This window comes from Ciona robusta, chromosome 13 (assembly GCF_009617815.1).
Source record: "Ciona robusta chromosome 13, ASM961781v2".
Taxonomy (NCBI): Eukaryota; Metazoa; Chordata; class Ascidiacea; order Phlebobranchia; family Cionidae; genus Ciona; species Ciona robusta.
Window position 1 is genome coordinate 3286336 of NC_143247.1, and position 16761 is coordinate 3303096.

Below are 16761 nucleotides of genomic sequence, written 5' to 3' on the forward strand. Positions count from 1 at the left end.
TCGCTTCGCAAGGATAAATAAGTTACATTGAATTATTCAATCCATATAGTAGGGTGGGGGAAGATGGGACACAGTTTCATTCCATTTTCTATTCCAATTTGGTAGTAAACAAAGAAAATTCAAAGAATTATTAAACCGTATTCTCACGACATAGACCGTTGTTAATTGTTTAAAACACGATCAGGATATTTGGATATTATGTGCTAAAGGTGTCCCATCTTCCCCCACCCCACTGTAAATAAAATAACCGACGTAAATGCATTAAGACAAATCTTGACTTTTTATTTATGGAGCAAGGGCCGTGGGTGTTTAGTGTCTCTGGAAGGCAATTATCCATGAAAGATTGAGAAACACTGATTAAAACGAACTTGAGTTTCCTGACTCCGAGCTCGCACTCTTGTTTCGGATTTTTGACGCAGGTTTCGGATTCTTTCGGATCCGAAGAGGGCAATTATCCCAACGTAAAGCCCGTAGTAACTTCTTAAGCTTTCCCCTCATGGCAGGAACGCGCAGGAAATATAGGAATGGATTTAACAGCGAGTTGAGCGTTGTTACCTAAGGAATATACGATTTATTTCGAAGCTAAAGGTAGGAAGGGATATACAGAGTCGTATATTTTAGCTCACAAACTGTAAGCGTGCAAGAAATAGGGATTTTAACTAGATTACAGTGACAAACACCCGCATTAATGCTGGTAGCGTCGAATAGGCGATAACACCAGTCCGTTTGGGATTTACCGCCTTTTTTTCCCTTTTTCTAAACTATAGTTTTCAGCCGTAGCGAACTTACCTGTAACAAATAATTAAATATCTCCTTCAGACTCCGATCATTGTGTTTTGTCGTGTATAGAATAAACAGCATAAGAGGTGCTGTTGTGACGACAAAGACAGCCATTATGACGAACATGGTCCTCATAACTTTTACATCCCTCCTCCTAGCGACTTTCGATCGTTGCCGACCCACCCTGCTCACTTTACGAATCGCCCCAAACACGCTCCTAGTCACCGAGGACCTGTATCGAGGTGTATGACGTAACCTTGGCGATCTCGTAGGCGGTGACGTCACTTTTAATGACGTCACGGGCTGTGACGTCACAGAGGGAATGTCCAGTCGCTGCATTGGGATTTTTTTATTGATGTCATTATTTTTCATGACGTCATCAAATCGAAACACGTCATCATCGTCAGGAAAAACTGGAACGTTCTCCAGCCCGTCGCGCCAGCCTTCGGGTCGGATCTCAGGCGTTTTTGGAACGTCTGGTTTTGCATTCGGTTTGCCGTTTGCCGCAGGAGTGGTAGGCCCAAGGCTTGACGCTGAAGACCTCACGCTTGCTATATGAATGGCTTGCTTCTTTATGCCGTAGAACAACACGCAGTACAGGCTTGTAGTAATGGTGAAGCAGACCAAGGAAAATATGCTTGCAGATAGAATGTGGTATTTATTAAGTGGGGGGAGAATTTGTGAGCACTTTTCGCCGAAGCAGTAAACGTCATCAGGTCGTATATTGTGGATTCTATATAAAAATATAGGAGTTTAAGTGTTTTGAGACGAAAATGTTACAATATTTTATAAACCTTGTCGCTTTTGGGGCAGCGATGGGTTTCAACATTTCGTAAAGTTTATGTATAGCACCCTGGGTGTTTGGGTAATGGGCCAACTCTGGCGTAAATTCCTGGGTGTTGGGGTAATGTTTATACTTGTGATCGAAATTTGGTTTGCATTTAAAGAGAAGGCTTTGCATAGCTAAGACATAGCGTGCAACGCTTTTGCCAAATGAAAACGAGGCGACGCGCATAATGCTTGGAGCGCTAGTCTCTACAGTGACCTGCACTCTTGTGTGCATCTTAGTTAAGAGGCGATTGTTTTAGCCGCGGTGTTACTAAGTCATTGTTGATATTTGTTAGGGCAATATTTCAGGTCATTTTTCGGGACTTTAAGAGTCTAGTCTGGACTGCGAGTTACCTGTCGTTGCCCCGCCTGAATAGGACCTTACTCATATAGAAACACACACTAATATTCGGCTTTTATAGTAAAGAATCTTTCGGTACGTTACAGATTAATACGATCTGAAGTGTTAGAGTTTGGCAAAGTTTGGAGGTATTAGTTAAGAGGAGGCATAGACTTCATAGAGGATTAATGATTATATAGTAGGGTGGGGGAAGATAGGACACATTTTCATTCCATTTTCTCGTCCCATTTGGTAGTAAACGAAGACAGATTAAAGAATCATAAAACCATAATCTCTCGACTCCCATAGACCGTTGTTAATTGTTTAAGACACGATCAAGATATTTGGATATTATATGCTAAAGGTACTCCACTTTAGGTTTATATTTTAGCGGTTAGCAGATAACGTAAGGGAAGGATTTCGTTCATTTTAATTTAGGAATACCATATTAATTATCTGACCTGCAATCACATTGGTCCACACACGACGACCCAGAAAGTGGAATCACGATTTGTAGAACGGAAGGTATGATCCACATAAGAGGTATTATGATAAATATTCTTTGCTTTGTGATGTAAGAACTGTATCTGTGACGTAATATTTGGAAATAAATGATTTTATTTGTTTAAAATTAAGCTAAATAATATGTTTTAAATGTTAAGATGGCCAACGCTATATATGTAAATTACGCGGTAACTGGTAAGCGGACACAAGGTCTATGAAACAGAACACCAGTGTTATAACCGGGTTAATAATACATACCAGTAATAGTTTGAGGTAAAATGGAACATGTTTTAATTTTCTTTTAACGTCACATTTGGTAGTAAGCGAAGAATATTTACAGAATTATATAACCGTATCCTCGCGACTCTAAAAAATCGTTGTTAATTGTTAAAAACGCGATTAGGAAATATGGGAAATTATGAGCTAACGGTATTCCATCTTACCCCAACCGTGTTATATATTTAGTGGGGAAGACGTGGCTTTTTTAGCACATAATATATATTTAACAACGGTCTATATTGGAGTGGTGAGGTTATAGTTCTATTATTCTTTTGATTTTTTTGTTTACCAAATAGAATGGAAAAATAGAGTAAAAATTTGTTCTATATTCTCCCACCCTACCCTATTAAACTTAAATCTATAAATAGAATAATATATAAAGATCTTACTTGACTTGTTTAAGTATTAGCAAGTATCTATCCAATGCTATCATCATTAAGCCTTGAATAGATGCTTGTATACAAACTCCGCTAAGGCCGTAAAATCCAACCTATACAGTAATACATAATATTAATGTAAAATTCTGAGATGGTATTTTCGGCTACGACTAAACTAGTCGGTAGCTGTAACCGCTTTTTAGGCGGCGTTTTTTAGTCAGTGTTTTTTCCATGTTTAGTCGGCCGACTAAGTTTCTATGCATTTAATTGCTTATTGCAGAAGTTAGACTAATAAGTCAAAATCGAATTTCGACGGCGACATGCTTAATCAGTACATTGCCGGTGCGACGAAAACGGTATGATATTTCTTGAATACAGTAGCTAAGTTCCGATTTATTATAAAGTAAATGAGAAGGAAATTATGCATGGCGCGCCATGGAATTATGGCATCAAAACAACAGTCAGTAAAAACACGCTGCACCGAACATAAAACGAGGAAAAGGAGCGCGTCGGCTTCCGCAACGACTAACTTAATTGTATAGAATGAGACTGTTGCTTATGCCATTTAACAGTTAATACATATAGTAGGGTGGGGGAAGATGGGACACCTTTAACACATAATTTCCAAATAACCTGATCGTGTTTTAAAGAATTAACAACGGTCTGTGGAAGTCGTAGGGATAAGGTTTTATAATTCTTTGAATGTTCTTTGTTTACTACAAAATGGAAAGAGAAAACAAAATAAAAAGGTGTCCCGTCTCCCCCCTACCCTACTGTATAGATAAAGTGGCCTACCTTTTCCGTAGATGAGACAGGAACATTTAAGACCTCAGCGATTCCATACCAGTAGAATATTGTAACTCCAATAAATAAATCAGCAAACGCGAGATGGCAGATTAGCCAGTTTAGAGCTACAAATCTTTTTGAAGGGTATTTGAAAGATACGAGAAGTACCAGAAAGTTACCTACAACATTATAAAGCTGTAGTTGCTACCATACATAATATATATAGTAGGGTGGGGGAAGATGGGACACCTTTTCAATCTATATTCTCCTTCAATTTGGTAGTAAACAAACATTCAACGATTTTGTATAAAACTTTATCCTCACGGCTCCCATAGATCATTGTTAATTGTTTAAAACACGGTCAGAATATTTTGTTAATATGTGCTAAAGGTGTCCCATCTTCCCCCACCCTACTATAGTACTCGTAAGCTGGCACGAAGTGTATGAAACAGAACACCCGTATTATAACGAATCTTGTTGCCCCGTCATGTAAGGATATATTAGTCACATATACGTGGTAACTTGTAAGCTGGCACAAGGTGTATGGAACAGAACACCCGTGGTATATAACGACTGCAGTTTTCCAGCCACGAAAAAAATAAAATTAGTTTCATTCATTTATTCATTCAGAAGTGCATTTTTTATTACATACCAAGTATAGTAACCACATTGTGCGTATACAACTTACCCAATACAATAACTACTCCCACAATTATCGTAATAATGTTGAGTACGATCGACACTTCCTGAGTCGTAATGCAAATATGTCGGTCACCTTGTATCAAACTACTGTTCGTATGGTTTGATGACGTATATGGTGACGTCATGAGTTTATACGATGACGTTGTAGTTTTATAAATTGACGAATTTGAGGTAGACGTTGACGTCATAACGATGGTGACGACACGTATTCTAGTTTGAGGACGTCATATTAAAGAAAACTTAGGAGCCAACGCGAATTTATTACGCTTATCATAAAAATGGTTATGATCTGAAGTCTGCAGAGTATAGCAACTGTTGCAAAGTAAATACCACGTTCCCACAATACTGGTCTATACAATCATCCTACACGATCTAGCGCTAAAAATATGCACTTGAAGTAACACATAGGCTGGTATAAATTGTCTGTTTGCACTTTAAGGAACCATTAACTCGTGGAACTCTTGAGGAGTTTATAAAATTTCGGAACATCAATCGCTTAATAGTATGCATGCAAGCAACAGTAGCAAAACTTCTGTTTGTGGTAAAATTAAATAGGCCAGTAGTGGAACCGCCTACAAAGTTTTATACGTGGATGGATTGTATTAAAATTAGATGATTCATTTAATAGAGGCGCTAATATATATACGTCATTCCTGTGTTTTTAATTAACATGGGTGTATGAATTTAAAGTAAAATGTTGCTTCCGTTTTGACCAAACCCGTTGTCCGGATATACGCAGTGCTTTTAATTGTATGCTCTCGTTATAACACGGGTGTTCTGTTTCATACGCCTTGTGCCCGCTTAGAGTTACTACGTATGTAAAATACTTATCCTCACATGGCGGGCCAATGACAGTCGTCTAACACAGTTGTTCACACACCTCTACAAAGCTTACGAGTTACCATGTTGGATATGCAGCTTTGTGGGTGAATATTCTGTTTCATACGCCACGTGCTGCTTACAAGTTGCAATGTATGTAACTTAGTGGGTCTTTGTTAATTGTATAGCTAACAATTAAAAGCAATTGCCGTTTCCCCTAAAATAAGTGACATTTTGTACTATATCGGTTGGTGTCGGTTGCTGGTCACACAACTTGTTAGTGGTAAACATGGATCGGCACGAGTGCACTGTGGGTGGGAATATTATAAGTGGGATTAAGGTGTTGGTATCTATCTCATGCTCGTTGTCGGGCCGTAGTGTGTATTATAAAAGACTTGTGTATTCATACACCTCATGCTCACTGTCTACCTATCACAAGGGTGTCTTCGTAGTTTTAAGAATTCATTTGTCCCCGTTTAAAAAAATCCATTCGAGGGGAATTCCCTTTTTACGTGAGAACTTGTATACCGTTTTTGTATAAGAAAAAATAAAGCACAAAACGTAAGTTTGGTCCACTATAACACTAAAAAAGCAAACATTTGATAAAATATCTGCCTCTACCTAATATGCTTGCATAGGCTTTCGTAAAAGCGTAAATTTAGTTGTTTTTTTTACAGTTACACAGAACGTCTTGATTTTTCTGTATGTAAAACTTAGACAAATCTAAAAAAACGATGTTAGTGAACAATCCTCCCGAAGTTATCTACTAATTACTGACCCATATAACTACTAACCTCTAAAACTCCTAATTACCAACTACTAAACCCCTGTAACTGCTAACTACCAATCTATCGCACTTCCCACCAGCTTAATCTGTATCAGCCTGAGGATTCTTCACTAGTGCTTAAAACCTATTGCAATTTATTTTTAGGTGCCATATAGGGAAGCTAAAAATGGCAAAGGGACGCGAATTTTATGAAAGAGTTTTAAAATCACCCAAATTTGTCGTTGCACCAATGGTGGACCAGAGTGAGTTGCCATGGCGATTGTTGTCAAGGAGACATGGGGCTCAGTTATGTTTCTCACCTATGTATAGTGCCAATACATTTGTACATGATCATACTTATAGGAACAAGGTATATAATATATAGCATATGCTTTAACAAATAAGTTGGCCAATGTCCATGTATTTTAATCATATTAAGTTTAAGTTAGTTTAACGACTGTTGTTTTGCTATAAAGTTAAATCTTTCTTTATAATTATCTTTAAATTCATAACTAATATCAATATGTTACTTACGCATGTACGGTAAAAGAGTAGACTTTTAAATAAAATCGTTTTGTTTCGGACTTTTTTTTTACACAAGATTCAGTCAACTGTATCAGTGCCAGATCAGGGTTAGATTTTGGAATGAGTTACAGTTACCATGGTTATCTGATATTCTAACTCCAAGGTTGTACAAGATTTGTCTTCCACTGAAGACCATCCCCTGATTGTTCAATTTTGTTCAAACTCAGCTGAGAATTTCTTGGAAGCTTCCAAGTTGGTTGAAGGATTATGTGAGGGAGTGGACCTTAACCTTGGGTGTCCACAACATATAGCTAAGAGGGGTGTGTATGTATGTAACTTATTTATCCTTGCATGGTGGGGCAATGACAATCTGTATAACACAGGTGTTCTGTTTAATACACCCTGTGCCCACTTACTAGTTACTACATATTATGTAACTTATTTTCGGTAATGGACCCTGTAGCCTAAATCATAGGACCCATGGCGTGCCATAACTTATTTATTTACTCTAGCGTGGCAGGGCAAGGACAGTCATTATAACATGGGTGTTTTGCCTTGTACACCTTATGCCCACTTACAAGGCATAGAGGTTTAGAATTCCAACATATGTTTACCCATGTGAAGATTCTATTTTATATCCTCTCTTTCTGATATAAAAATATAAATATATTTTTAAATTCAACTGTTCTAAATCCTAGGATCCATGGCGTACCATGCTGCAGACCTCACCCATATAGAATAGTATAGTTAAGGTGTTTGTTCTAATATTGTACAATCCAGGTCACTTTGGCGCCTACTTACAAGAAGATTGGGATTTGATCATTGAGATTATTTCAACCACAAAACAACATATTGGTATCGGGGTAACTGCCAAGATCAGAGTTTTTAATGAGGTTTGTGTAGGTGTGTTTTGGGTGTTCATATATGAATATACCATGTGTTTATCGTGTATAAGAAGACACCCATGTTATAACTTGACAGTGAGCATGAGGTGTATAAATACACCATATGTGTCTGGTGTATAAGAAGACACCCATGTTATAACTTGACAGTGAGCATGAGGTGTATGTATACACCATGTGTGTCTGGTGTATATGAAGACACCCATGTTATAACTTGACAGTGAGCATGAGATGTATAAATACACCATGTGTGTCTGGTGTATAAGAAGACACTCGTTTTATAACTCGACAGTGAGCATGAGGTATATGAATACACCATGTGTTTATCGTGTATAAGAAGACACCCATAGTATAACTTGACAGTGGGCATGAGGTATATAAATACACCATATGTGTTTGGTGTATAAGGAGACACCCATGTTATAACTCAACAGTGAGCATGAGGTGTATAAGAAGACACCCATGTTATAACTCAACTACTTTTTAATTGTGTCTTATATAAATACCAACATTAAATTTATACATACCACCTACAGATTGACAAAACAGTGAAATATGCCCAAATGTTGGAAACTGCCGGTTGTGACATCATCACAGTACATGGAAGAACAAGAGAGCAAAAAGGTCCCAACACGGGCCTTGCTAGTTGGGATCATATCAAAGCTGTTAAGTATGTTAATGTGCACGTAGTGATCCAAATGATACTGTTTTATTGGACACTTGTTGTTTTTTTTATGGTTGTTAGTTTCATAATAAACTGGAATCGGATCATTATTTTAGTAGTATTAAACAGAACATATATTGACTGTCAATACCCTGCCTTTCAATGTGTTATTAAACTGTCGTTGCCCGCCATGCGAGGATAAATAGGTTACATCGGTAACTTGTAAGCGAGCACGGTGTGTATAAAACAGAACACCTGGGTCCCGGGTTATAACGACTGTCGTTGCCCCCCATGCAAGGATAAATAAGTTGCAATCCTTCATTTTTTACCTAATGATGATTTAGAATCCTTTTCTAATCTTTTTATCTTTTTTCTTTTATATGATTGAAATCTACATGAAGTCTACTGTGTATAAGAAGATTTTTAGCCAATTGATGAATTTAAATATATTTTACCATAGAGATAACATATACATACCTTGCCATGTAAGCAAATAAATTACATACATACATTTATATATTTTTATTTTACCCCAGAGATAACGTAGACATCCCAGTTTTCGCAAACGGAAACATCCAGTATTATTGTGACATTATGAGGTGTATGGAAACTACAGGAGTAGATGGGGTGATGGTGGCTGAAGGAAATCTCACTAATCCCATGATATTTCAAGGTATATAATATAGAATGGTTTTGGCCTCTTGATGTTAAAGTTTGTATTTACTACTTTGCTAGCGATATGTGTATACAGTATACTTTGGTAGTGTTTTTCATGGTCTTATCTCTTATCGTATTATATTTCAAGTTATAGTACTGCGGGGGTAGATGAGCCACCTTTAGATCCTAATATCCAAATATCCTGATCAAGTTTTAAACAATTAACAACGGTTTATGAGAGTCGTGAGGATACAGTTTTATAATACTTTGAATGTTTTTTGTTTACTACCAAATGGGACGAGAAAATAGAATGAAAAGGTGTCCCATCTTCCCCCACCCTACTGTATATAACTTGGTATGGGTTTTGGTATCATTTAGTTAAAACCTGCATTTTCACTTGATAGGGATAATATACATTGATACACAAGAATGATTAATGTAACTTATTTTATACCCGCGTGGACAACCCATTAATGGCCACTAGGTTGAAATGATTGCCATTAAGTGTCTTGCCCAAGGACACATACACCCACAATGGTAGCAGCGACGAGATTTGAACCCATTACCTCCGGGTTACAGGCAGGCGCGCTAACCACTTTGCCACTGCGCTAGACAAGACATATATAACTTAATATATTACTACATACTGCATTTAAACAAGTTATTATCTTAACAGATTTATCCACGCCATGCAATGTATACGATGTAATGGAAGAATATTTTGCTCTTGTTGCGCAATACCCATGTCCTTTATCAAGTGTAAGATCGCATATGTTCAGAATATGGGCAAGAACACTATTGGTAAGTAAACATACGGGTCATTATATCGCAGTTTGTATTATTAGCGACAAACTTAGGGTGGCAGACAGGCTTACACCAATTTTTTGCACTGTATTAATCAGTATAGACGCACGATTGACAACTAATTCATAAACATTACAAGTAATAAAATCTGTTTCATAAAATTTGATTGTGTCTGACTATTCCTAACTATACCATTTAATTATAATTGTGTTTCATTTAAGCCCATTGTTTGAATAGATCCATAAAGACATGCGAGAAAGAATAGGATCAGCAAACAACATAGATATGTTAAAGGAATGTAACGAAGTATTGAAGCAACGGTGTTTATGTGAGGTGGGTGGGTGAAAGTAGATGTTTATATTTTATATGGGTGAGATTTTTAGTTGCAGCATAGCATGGGAACCTGGGATTTAAGTCTATGTTGGCACATAACCCCAATATTGTATATGAGTGAAGTCCTACAGTGAGTCATGCCATGGGACCTGGCGTTTAGACCAGAGTTGACCCATTACCCCCAACGTTGTATATGCACATTCTATTCTATATGGGTGAGGTCCTACGATGAGACACGCCATGGAACCTGGGGTTTAGGCCAGAGTTGGTCCATTACCTCAACTTTGTATATGCACATTCTATTCTATATGAGTGAAATCCTACAGTGAGACAGGGGACTTGGGATTTAAGCCAGAGTTGGTGTATTACCCCAACATCCAGGGTGTTACTGACCTGACCGTGTATTTGTCCCCTAAGTTAGTCCCTACATAGTTTTATATGTCTGTAGTCTATATTGTGTATGATAATGGTAATGCAGCTCATACTCATCATTATGCATAAGACTAAATGGGCATAAATTAAAATGAGTTCTGCTTATGTTCTCATCAATGCAAAGTTGCCAAATCTAAAATACAGACACTTCACTAAATATACTTCATTACTTACCAGGAGATGGAATCACCCATGTGTGACATGATTGACAGGTCACTCCCACACTGGGTTTGTCAGCCATATGTTCGTCCTAACAGGTAAGACTACTTGTATAGTTGTATCTGTTTCCTTTGTATATGAATGTAACTTAATTATCCTTGCGCGGGTGGGCAACGACAAGTCATTATAACAAGATTGTTCAGTTTCATACACCTTGTGTCAGCTAACGAGTTACCAGTGTGTAACTTATTTATCCTCATGTGGTGGGGCAAGGACAGTCTTTATAAAACGAATGTCTCGTTTCGTACATCGTACCAGCTTATGAGTTCCGCATATGTAATTTATTTATCCTCGTGGGTAAGCAAGTGCAGTCGTTATAACAGGAATGTTCAGTTTCATACACCTCGTGTCAGCTTACAAGTAACCACATATGTAACTTATTTATCCTTGCGTGGGTGGGCAACAGGGCAAGGATAGTCGTTAAACACGGATGATCTATTTCATGCACCTGCCCGTCTAGAGTTACTACCTATAACTTTGTTATAATTTAGCCGATGTTTTATCAAGTTTACTCATTTACAAGCACTGATGATGCTAACAGTTTTTATGTACCATAAACCCTAATATGAACATTTTTAACTATAGACTTCCACAAGCCAACATTACAGTTAAAGAAACACCCGATGAAGACACACATGTTAAACCATCAGTAAGTTTACATATGTTTGCTATTGTAATATTAATGTAGGATCTTTTTCACTATGATTTAGATGATTTGAATCAAGCATTGGTTTGAATGAATGTAACTTAATTATCATCGCGTGGCGGGGAAATATGAGTCGTTACAACATGGTTGTTATGTTTCATACACCTCGTGCTGCTTATGCGTGACCACTGGGTTGGAGCAATTGTAGTTGAATGTCTTGTCTAAGGTCACATACGCTTATAAATGTAGCAGCGACGAGCCTCGACCCTTAAACCGGTTTACATTAAGTAACATTAGAATATGTCAGATTGGTTTGTTGGTTGTATTGTTTGGTGTATTACTAAGAATATAAAATAACTAAGTATTTGAAAAGATATTTTTACTTAGAAAAATGAAATGAGACGATTACTTAAATATGAGAGAAAAGTAGAAAGTAAGAGAATAAAAAGAAAAAAGGAACATGAGAGAAGGAGAGAAAGGGAGAAGGCAATGGATAAGGTATGTGACATCATAATATTTATTATTATACCATATTTACGGAAGTTTTTAAAGGCAAGTGAAATTCAACTTTCTCGATTTGCTCGAAGTAATTTGAAAAGAAGAGAAGTTGATGAAAAAATGGAATCTGTGATGCGTAACGATAGTCACGCTCTGGTGGTTTGCGTTGATTTGTCATGGTCGCATTCTATGAATGATAAGGTACTTTATGATGTCATACTTATAGTTGCAAATTTTTTTTGTCTTAAAATATAAACAAAAAATATATAGTAGGGTGGGGGAAGATGGGACACCTTTATCACATAATTGCCAAATCAGGTTTTAAAGAATTAACAGTGGTCTGTGGAAGTCGTCAGAATACGGTTTTATAATTCTTTGAATTTTCTTTGTTTACTACCAAATGGAAAGAGAAAACAAAATGAAAAGGTGTCATATCTTTCCCCACCCTACTATATTAATATTAAATACAAAACGACTGTGATTAAAACACGCTATTTATAATATACACTACTGTCCCATGGTGCTGAATTATATTAGTTATATGGTCTTAATACCTTTGATTATTACATTTATATCTATATGTAATACCTATAAACTATATCTATGAACGAATGTATCTTATTTATCCTCGCATGGCAGGGCAATGACATTTGTTATAACAAAGGTGTTCTGTTTCATATACCTTGCCCTGCCTACGAGTTACCACAAATGTAACTTATTTATCCTTGCATGTCAGTGTAACGACAGTCGTTATTACATGGGTGTTCTGTTTCATACACCTAGTGCCTGCTTACAATTTACCATGTATGTAACTTATTTATCCTTGCATGGCGGGCAACGATAGTCGTTATAACATAGGTGTTCTGTTTTATACACCTAGTGCCAGTTACAAGTTACCACGTATGTAACTTATTTATCCTTGCATGGCGGGCAACGATAGTCGTTATAACATAGGTGTTCTGTTTCATACACCTCTATATAACTTGCTCTCATCTATTCTAACATGAAGTTATTTAAAGGAGATCAACAAACTTGCAAGTCAGCTTGGAAGGTTATATGGAAGTAATAGGAAGGCTGAAGCACCTGCTCATGTTTATTTCACAGGTAGGTTATATATATATATGTATGGTAACTATATACTTTATACTTGTGTGTGTGTATATGTGTTAAGTATATAAGTGTGTTTGTGGTATATTAGCTATATACTTATATATTTATGTGTGTGTGTTAACTATATACCTGTGTGTTTAATAACTGAGGGATTTTTTTAAAGTGAAAGCAGAATATTTTTCCCATATTAATGTAAAGTTATAACGTATGACTGTTGGCATCATTAGTGTTTGCAAAAGACTGGGTAGACTTGGTGAAATAACATGTATAGTGCATTGGTGCGCAACTCGTGTATTAAACCCATTGGTTTCCCACCCCGAGGATAAACATGAAAGTATCCTAACTCGACAGTGAGCGTGAGGTGTATGAAGCCACCATATATGGTGTGCAACACCCGTGTATTAAACCCCTTGGTTTTCCACCCTGAGGATAAACATGAAAGTATCCTAACTCGACAGTGAGCGTGAGGTGTATGAAGCCACCATGTATGGTGTGCAACACCCGTGTATTAAACCCCTTGGTTTCCCACCCTTAAAATTTCATTATTCTCGCCAGGTTTCAAAAAAGGGACTCTAATATGGAATGAATGCCATCGTAAACATAATGGATTTAATGAATATAAGATATCTATGACGGATAAATCACCCATAGAAATGTTTAATAATGAAAACATAATTTATTTGTCCCCTGACGCAGAAACTGGTGAGTTCAACATAAAGATAATATAACTTTATTTATTAATAAAGGTTAAGATACTATATATGTTAATATAAGTTTTACCGTAACGAATTACGTTACTGTTTTTAAACATGTTATTTCAGAACAATAACAAAAATAAATTAATTTTTAGCAAACTACAGTCGTTCTCGTTATAACATGCTATCATTTTAAATGAGTAACTTGTTTTCCGATAATTTTATCTGGATATAAATTTTTATATAATGGAATACCAAGGACAATAAAAGCATCTTAATCACACACAAAGTTACAAAAATGGTAACTTGTAAGCTGGAAGAAGGTTTATGATACAGAACACCCGTGTTATAATGACTAAATTTGCCCCGCCATGCGAGGATAAACAAGTTACTTTCATTGTGTCATTGACCTGCCGCAAACTATACTTATACATAGGCTACAAAGGTATGACATCAAATTGTAACTTACATTCATTCATTAATACCAGCTTTATCAAATGTTGAGGCTGGCTCAGTCTACGTTATTGGGGGTCTAGTGGACGAAACAGTTTGTAAAAAGCTGACACTAGATGCTGCTACAGAGCATGGTATTTGCACTCGTAGGTTACCTGTTAAAGAATTCATGAAAAAATCTGGACGACATAAAAATTATTCAACTGTGTTTGCTGTGAACCAAGGTGAAAAAATACTTTGTAAATATCTGGGATTATAATGATTAAACTTTATTTAGTTTGAAAAGGAATTATTCTTTTTTTTTCAAGTTGTGTTGTATATGTGTTTTTATTTTTTCTCAAATGACAAATTTATGTTTAATTCAGTCTTATCAATTAATTAACTTAAATATTACTATTTTCTTTTTTCTTCAGTTTTCGACATTCTGTTAAAATATTACTCTGCCAAAGATTGGGTTGAAGCTTTTAAACTTGGTGTTCCTCCGCGGAAGGGTTACGTGTTTAATGATGACGTCATCACATCGTGACGTCTCTAAAACGTGATATCTTTTATCGTGCAAGAGACCTGGAATATTAGTCCAAAAAAATTATGTGTGACGTCACTGGAAGATATTATTTCGTCATAAACATGTTTTACAAATTTTAGAATAATTAATTCTTTTTTACTGTTTTATCTTTTAGACAAATATTGATTGATTAGTAAAAATAGCGTGTCCGGAACTCATGTTTTTGATTGTTTATCCATAAACCAAAGATGATTCAGAAAAGCGGTTTCTTAATTTGAAAAATAGAAACTTTGTGGTGAATTTCGGCGTAAAAAACATTGGAAGGATTACGCATCTCACGCCGGGGACCTATGCGGTTATTCCCGCCAATCCTCGCGCTGAACGTCGGGGTCACGTTTTCCCGAATAAATAGGCGGCGTGGAAAATAACTTTGCGCATCGCGGAGCTGAGACTCATGCGGTTGCTTGGTGTCTGAAGCATAAACTCCACAATCCGTCAGTCAAAATATTCAGATGACTCTCTTAGACGGGAATTGAACCATGGACCTTCGGTGGAAACTCCAAATTAACAGAATTCTTGCAACAAATGAATTTTGTTTATGTGTGGGAACCAAGGGGTTTTATACACGGGTGTTGCACACCATACATGTTGTATTCATACACATCATGCTCACTGTTAAGTTATAACATGGGTATCTTCTTATACACCAGACACACATGGTGTATTTATACACCTCATGCTCACTGTCAAGTTATAACATGGGTATCTTCTTATACACCAGACACACATGGTGTATTCATACACCTCATGCTCACTGTCGAGTTAGGAGAAGCTAATACACAAGTGCCGCATACATAACATCAGGTTAGGTTGAACGCCGGTGTCGTATTACACACCATATACACCGTGACCTGGCAAGCATCTTGCTGTTCAAATACGTGTATTACTGTGGAGTAAGATGACGCTTTTGGTTCCCAACAGTCCATATTTCCTAAACTTGTTTTTAGTAATAAACAACGCTCTTTTAAAGTCGTATGGATACAGTTATAAATTTATGTTAATATGATAAGTAAATGAAGGACCATATTACCCCAAGCTAATATAGTAGGGTGTGGGAAGATGGGACACCTTTAGCACATAATATCCAAATAGCCTAATCGTGTTTTAAACAATTAACATCAATGTATGGAAGTCGTGAGGATACGGTTTTATAATTCTTTGAATGTTTTTGCTTACTACCAAATTGGAAGAGAAAATAGAACGAACAGGTGTCCCATCTCCCCCCAGCTTACTATACATAGTGAAACCATCTTACCCCAATTTATTATACATACACGTCTGGCATAATTGTGTCAGATAGAAAACATGCGTGAGCACATCCCCGTAAACACTTAATGGTAATCCATCTATCTTCGTGAGGTCATGCTTCGCTTGTTAGTCATAACATCGCATAAGACCCACAGTCAAGTTACGCTCAATTGCTATACGTGCTTTCCGACTCGTGTGGTTTCGCAGCGTCAGGGTAATTTTTCTGTTTGTTCGCGACGTGGCAGTGGTTTTAGCGCGCCTGGTTCTAGCTCTGAGGATAAACAGGTTCGAGGCTTAGCGCTGCTACTATTGTGCAGGTGTATTATCTAATTGCGCTAGACACTTAACGCCAATTGCTCTAACTCAGAGGGAACTTAATTGTCTAAATTGTCAGCTATATATAAAAACAATTACCCACACAGTTGGTAACTCGTTAGTGGGCACGAGGTGTATGAAACAGAACACCCGTGTTATAACGACTTTCGTTGCCCCGCCATGCGAGGATAAATAAGTTACATACGTGGCAACTCGTTAGTGGGCATGAGGTGTATAAAACAAAGTTTTCGTGCCATGTGAGCATAAATAAGTTACAATTCAATATTCTCAATTATTCTTTTATTTGTGCATTCGTTCGTTTAATTGCTACCTTAGCATGTTTATTCATTCTGTTTTGTTCATAGAGTTCTGTAGCGAAGATCGTGCGTTGCGAGAATGCAAGAGAAACGTCCCACAAACGGTAGTTTCCCTACCCTTACGCCAATATACGTAAACGGAAGAAAAAAGTTGACGCTGATAGAAAAAAATGAACGTATTGAAAAACAGAATCCTA

General features: G+C 36.9%; 2 protein-coding genes across 5 annotated transcripts; one reads left to right on the plus strand and one right to left on the minus strand.

Moving 5' to 3' along the window:
* Window positions 1–67: 67 nt before the first annotated feature.
* Window positions 68–4888, minus strand: LOC149725861 (uncharacterized). Its single transcript, XM_089891134.1, has 6 exons — window positions 4583–4888; window positions 3904–4073; window positions 3121–3221; window positions 2410–2535; window positions 790–1513; window positions 68–555 (listed from the first exon to the last, which is right to left on the minus strand). The coding sequence occupies exons 1-6, from the start codon at window positions 4782–4784 to the stop codon at window positions 358–360; spliced, it is 1521 nt and encodes a 506-aa protein (XP_089747260.1). The 5' UTR covers window positions 4785–4888; the 3' UTR covers window positions 68–357.
* Window positions 1476–14838, plus strand: LOC149725862 (tRNA-dihydrouridine(16/17) synthase [NAD(P)(+)]-like). 4 transcript variants are annotated; one of them, XM_089891127.1, is made up of 16 exons: window positions 1476–1496; window positions 6347–6551; window positions 6870–7026; window positions 7487–7599; window positions 8145–8278; window positions 8809–8945; window positions 9606–9730; window positions 9971–10066; window positions 10676–10755; window positions 11303–11366; window positions 11751–11861; window positions 11916–12062; window positions 12881–12965; window positions 13527–13673; window positions 14155–14343; window positions 14533–14838. In XM_089891127.1, the coding sequence occupies exons 2-16, from the start codon at window positions 6369–6371 to the stop codon at window positions 14643–14645; spliced, it is 1881 nt and encodes a 626-aa protein (XP_089747253.1). In that variant the 5' UTR covers window positions 1476–1496; window positions 6347–6368; the 3' UTR covers window positions 14646–14838. The 4 variants fall into 4 exon arrangements, with proteins under 4 accessions (XP_089747253.1, XP_089747251.1, XP_089747249.1 ...); XM_089891125.1 differs by lacking the exon at window positions 1476–1496 and adding an exon at window positions 2325–2473; XM_089891123.1 differs by lacking the exon at window positions 1476–1496 and adding an exon at window positions 2353–2491.
* The last annotated feature ends 1923 nt before the right edge of the window (window positions 14839–16761 follow it).

Bases quoted from the DNA above. Each gene is read 5' to 3' on its own strand.
- LOC149725861 (XM_089891134.1), bottom strand. From the start codon at position 4,784: ATGACGTCAACGTCTACCTCAAATTCGTCAATTTATAAAACTACAACG. The intron at 3,222-3,903 runs GTAGGCCACTTT...ATTACTGTATAG, and splicing joins CTGTCTCATCTACGGAAAAG to GTTGGATTTTACGGCCTTAG. The intron at 2,536-3,120 runs GTAAGATCTTTA...ATTACGTCACAG, and splicing joins CTAATACTTAAACAAGTCAA to ATACAGTTCTTACATCACAA.
- LOC149725862 (XM_089891127.1), top strand. From the start codon at position 6,369: ATGGCAAAGGGACGCGAATTTTATGAAAGAGTTTTAAAATCACCCAAA. The intron at 7,600-8,144 runs GTTTGTGTAGGT...TACCACCTACAG, and splicing joins AGATCAGAGTTTTTAATGAG to ATTGACAAAACAGTGAAATA. The intron at 12,063-12,880 runs GTACTTTATGAT...AGTTATTTAAAG, and splicing joins CGCATTCTATGAATGATAAG to GAGATCAACAAACTTGCAAG.